The sequence below is a fragment of the Cyprinodon variegatus genome, unplaced genomic scaffold, assembly GCF_000732505.1.
Source record: "Cyprinodon variegatus isolate N-32 unplaced genomic scaffold, C_variegatus-1.0 Scaffold424, whole genome shotgun sequence".
NCBI lineage: Eukaryota > Metazoa > Chordata > Actinopteri > Cyprinodontiformes > Cyprinodontidae > Cyprinodon > Cyprinodon variegatus.
The window spans coordinates 594,124-598,510 of NW_015150877.1; the positions used below are offsets into that span (position 1 = coordinate 594,124).

At 38.0% G+C, this 4,387-nt stretch overlaps 1 protein-coding gene across 1 annotated transcript in view; it reads right to left on the reverse strand.

Moving 5' to 3' along the window:
- LOC107093438 (semaphorin-3D-like) overlaps positions 1-4,387 on the reverse strand; it is a 26,268-nt gene that overhangs the window by 15,026 nt on the left and 6,855 nt on the right. Inside the window, exons 6-9 of the mRNA XM_015388485.1 lie at positions 2,466-2,594; positions 2,157-2,299; positions 880-994; positions 646-715 (exon numbers count right to left, since the gene is read on the reverse strand). Of these exons, the coding sequence (XP_015243971.1) occupies positions 646-715; positions 880-994; positions 2,157-2,299; positions 2,466-2,594 (457 nt within the window). The remainder of the gene's footprint in view (positions 1-645; positions 716-879; positions 995-2,156; positions 2,300-2,465; positions 2,595-4,387) is intronic.

Sequence of the window (4,387 nt, forward strand, 5' to 3'; positions counted from 1 at the left end):
AAAGGAAAGGATTCTGATTTCTGATTTCAACCGTTGCGTATATTAGCTGCGACATATGAATCAAGATGCTATGACCGAAAAAGTGTGATTGACAGATGACCGTTGATATATGATTGGCCGAATTTAGGTGTTCAGGCTGACGTAGAACTAACTGGCCTGCAGAAGATAACAGAAAAACCCCACAGATTTTAAGACAGGATTTCATTTTTATTGAAATGTTCTAAATTTTGGGACAATATCATCTGATAAAGAGTACATTTATATACATGTGTAAGCCAGAATGATTTGACATTTAAAATTGACTTCCTTACGACTTTAACCTGATGTCTTGCAGCAAGCAGGTCCTGGGTTCAAATCCCTCTCTGAGTGGTTTTGTTTTCCTGAATGGAGTTTTTTTTAGTTCTCCTCCTTTATACTTTGGCTCTCTCTGAGTACTTGGCCCTGCAACTAAACTTGAGCCTGACCTCATTTAGTCTAAACATGCTTATCATTTTTGGAAACTGAGGACTTTGTCTGCTGGAGTTTTCTCCACTCCTGCTTTGTGTTTAGATGTTTACTTCACTGTTCTGTTTCAGCTTGATCAACCTGCTGCATATTCAAGAAAATGTTTTTAAAAACCTGTGAAATGAATAACCAGCTTCTCACCTGGAGGTCTTGAAGACGCCATAGATGGTCGGGTTCTGAGGATCCTTGGTTTCCAGAACAAAGACGTCCTCTGAGAACAAAACAAAAATCAAGATCTGGACTTTTTTTCCTTTTTATCCGTAAACAGTAAAAGTCAGATTAAAGAGATTCTGGACGTATGCCAAAATAATTGGGTAAGAAAATAAGAGGTTTTAGAGGAAGGAAGAGGAAGAGGAGGGAAAGGGTCAGTGTTACCCAGTTCATCAAAGTGCGTATCGACTCCAGACGGGCCGGGAACAGAACAGACCAATCTGGCTTTGAGGAAGGTGGTCCAGCGGTTGATCAGACTCCTCTTCCCGCCAACGTCGTTCTTTAGGAAGTCAGGGAGCAGAGAAACAGGACAGAGACAGATATGCAACATAAGTTTTTTTTTTTATTAAACTGATCTGGAGGCCTTTTCATTCAGCTTCAGTCCAGTACGCACTTCCTTATCAATGTTTTTTTTGCACCATGTTTTTTCTCCCACACTGTTTACATTTGATCCTTGCTGAACCTTATGGAAATCTTTATTTACTGTCTGTAAAGCTGTACTAAAGGAAATTTTGATTTGTTTACACTCTGTGTATGCAAAATGACATTTTTAAAAAGTTGTTCAAGTCTAAGAAGCCGTCCATCACAGCATGCTGGACATCGGCATGTCTGGAAGGAGGTAAATGGGTCCGGCTTGGTCAAACTAAGTGGATCCCTCCTCTGATGTCTTCAGGAACTGGACTGACAACAAATGAAAGAGCAGCCAAACTCCAAGGAACCATTGATCCACATTCACATAAAAAAGGAGAATAAGAAAATAAAGCTGCATCAGGAATTTCAAGCTCAAAAATATTCATGCATATTAATCAAATTTGTATCAATCTAATATGATCAGTTTCAGATACGCAGCATCAAGACATGCTCAGAGTTTCTAATCCTGCCGATTGGTGAATAAAGGTTGTTTAGACTTCAGCTGTTGTAGTTATCTAACTACCTCAATCGTATTCTTTACCTAGTTCCACTTTATTGTAAAACGCCAAATCCATATGTGTATGAGTAACCTTAAAGTCACCTTCATCGATCAACTGTATATATGTGGACAAACTGGACTGGAAAAACGATCTAGAAATGAGTGAAAATTCTCAAATTAAGTGTATTTACCCTTAATCTGAGTTGGTAAATGAGATAGTACACGAAAAGAATGAGTATTTTTACCCTTAAAATAAGATTATTAGATATTATGCACTTGAAATAAGACAAAGCAATTGTTTTTTTCTGTTATTAAATGTAAATCATCTTGTTCCATTGGCAAGGTGTCTCATTTTCCTCCTCAATAAAAAAATGCACTTATTTTAAGAAAAAAATTACTTTTTTAGATTTTAATTTTTTGTAGTTTGTATATACCATATGCACCTTTTCCTCCTTTTGGTGCCTTCCTTAGACTATTGATAAATAGTAAAAAGGGATAAACTATGGGTAAAGTCTATCTTATCTTATCTTACCTTGCAGACTCGGGCCACTCGGCTGTAGACCCTCCTGTCCCACTGGCCGGCCTCCACTGCCTTCTCCTTGAAGAAGAAGTAAACCTTATCATCATCCGGACTGTGAGTATCGGGGATGGAGAAGGAGCCCACAAAGTCCGGTTCTGGGGAGGACAAAGAAAGCCTGTTTTTGAGATCAAAGCCAATGCAGGAATCACCGACAATCATTCATGCTGAGGTGCAATGAAAATGGATTCCAGTTTAGCTTTTAATCCTGAATGGATCAGGTGACTAGGAGAGGTGACATGTAGAGAACGTCCAGCTGCTCACCGTTGAGCCAGTTCTGTTCGTAGGCCTCAGTGCGGAGGTAATGCTGACTGCTGCCCTGAACGGATGTGCGGAAAATCGCTGCGTTGGCTCCCATAAAGTCGACGGAAGTGCCGGCATAAAGTTCGCCATCTGAGTAGAAGGAAGGAGAGATCGCGTCTGGTTAAAATCCAAAGAGCACTGCAGTATAAAATCAGTCAACAGCCCCCCTGTGGAGTTCTTTAGGAGAAACAATTAAAGCTCCATGTCTACTCAGAAAAACTCAGAAAAAGCAAATATCTTTGGAGTGACAGCAGAGATTCATTATGTCTTTGCAAATAATGAACAGTGTAGTGGGGAAAAAAGTATTAAACTATTTAGCCTAGTTAAATAAACGGAGATCGATGGATTTCACTCAAAACTTTATTTTATCTTTACAAAGAGAGAACAGTTCATCATACGGCCGTTACTGCTCTGTAATCAGCCCTGTTCTGACTTGACAGAGCTTGTCTCCCTTACTTGAGGACAAAGCTGTGAAGGTTGTGTCAAACTCAAAACAAGTTACAGAAACTTTACCAAACCTTGAGAAACAATTTAGCTTGTCGTGGGAATAAGTCTGTTTTATCTGAAACCACCCCTCACTCAGACATTTTCTCATCCTTGCAGGTAAAACAAACTGAGGAAAAACATTTTTCATTGGATAAATCGCATAACTAAATATATGAGACGAGAGAAATCAAACATTTCCGACCCCAACATTTAAGAGTTTTATGTTTTGTTCAGTAAATCTGAGTTTGGAGGGAAACTGAACATGAAATCTTGAACAGATGAATAAAGCTGTAGTTTTCAAAACAAAAACATGAAGCTCTAAGAAAGGTGGAAACCAGATGAAATTCATCAGTATTCAGTAAACAGTCCAGTCCCTTTTCAGTGCAAATGGATATCAAGTTCTTTAATCTAAACCAGTAGCTTTTAAAGAGCCGCCTCATCACCAAAAGTCACACAAGAAGCCCGTCCAGGTGGCTAACAGCACCTAAACCAATAAATGTTCCACAGAGCGCATTTATGCTTTGGAAAAAACGATCTAGAAATAAGTAAAAATTCTTTAAATTGAATGTATTTACCCTTAATTTGAGCAGGTAAATGAGATAGTTTGCCAATGGAATGAGTAGTTTTACTCTTAAAATAAGATAATTAGATAACATACACTTGAAATAAGACAATGCAATTGTTCTTATTTTAAAATGTAAATGTTCCTGTTCCATTAGCAAAATGTCGCTTTTGCCTCCTCAATTCAAGAACAAATGCACTTATTTTAAGAAAAAATGACTCATCTAGATTTAGATTTTTTCCAGTGTGAACGGGACCTGAAGGAGGAAAGAGAAGTTTTAGGAATATCATCCATGAGGGAAAAATGAAATTGACTGACAATGGTCTAAGAACACGGCCCTGGATACTCAGCTGGATACTCAGAGAAGGAAAATTAAGCTTTTAGGGAAAAAAAAACACAGAAATTACAGAAATTTACGTAAGCCGAGAGCGGTCGTACTTGTCCTCTTTTTTTTCTTCGTTTTCTCAAGATAATGACATAACTATCTCGTTATCGCGGGTAAACAATTAATTGTTTTCTTGAGATAAAGAGATGATTAACCTGTATACTATTACTGCACCATAATTTGGACTCATTTCTGTGGGTTTATTCAGGTCTTCCTGAAAAGCAAAGTGAACCTGATGTCAGTGGGTCAATTAGAAATTTATTTACTGACAACCAAGTTAATAGTTCCCAATTAACTAGTTACTGAAGGTAGAAGAATATGGAGGACCAGCTCTACCATATTTAAAACTAAATACAATAAACAAATAAATGTAGGTAGAAATTAAAGGGATAGTTCGGTATTTTTGACATGAATCTGTATGGCATCCCGATCACCAGCGGCATGCAATCA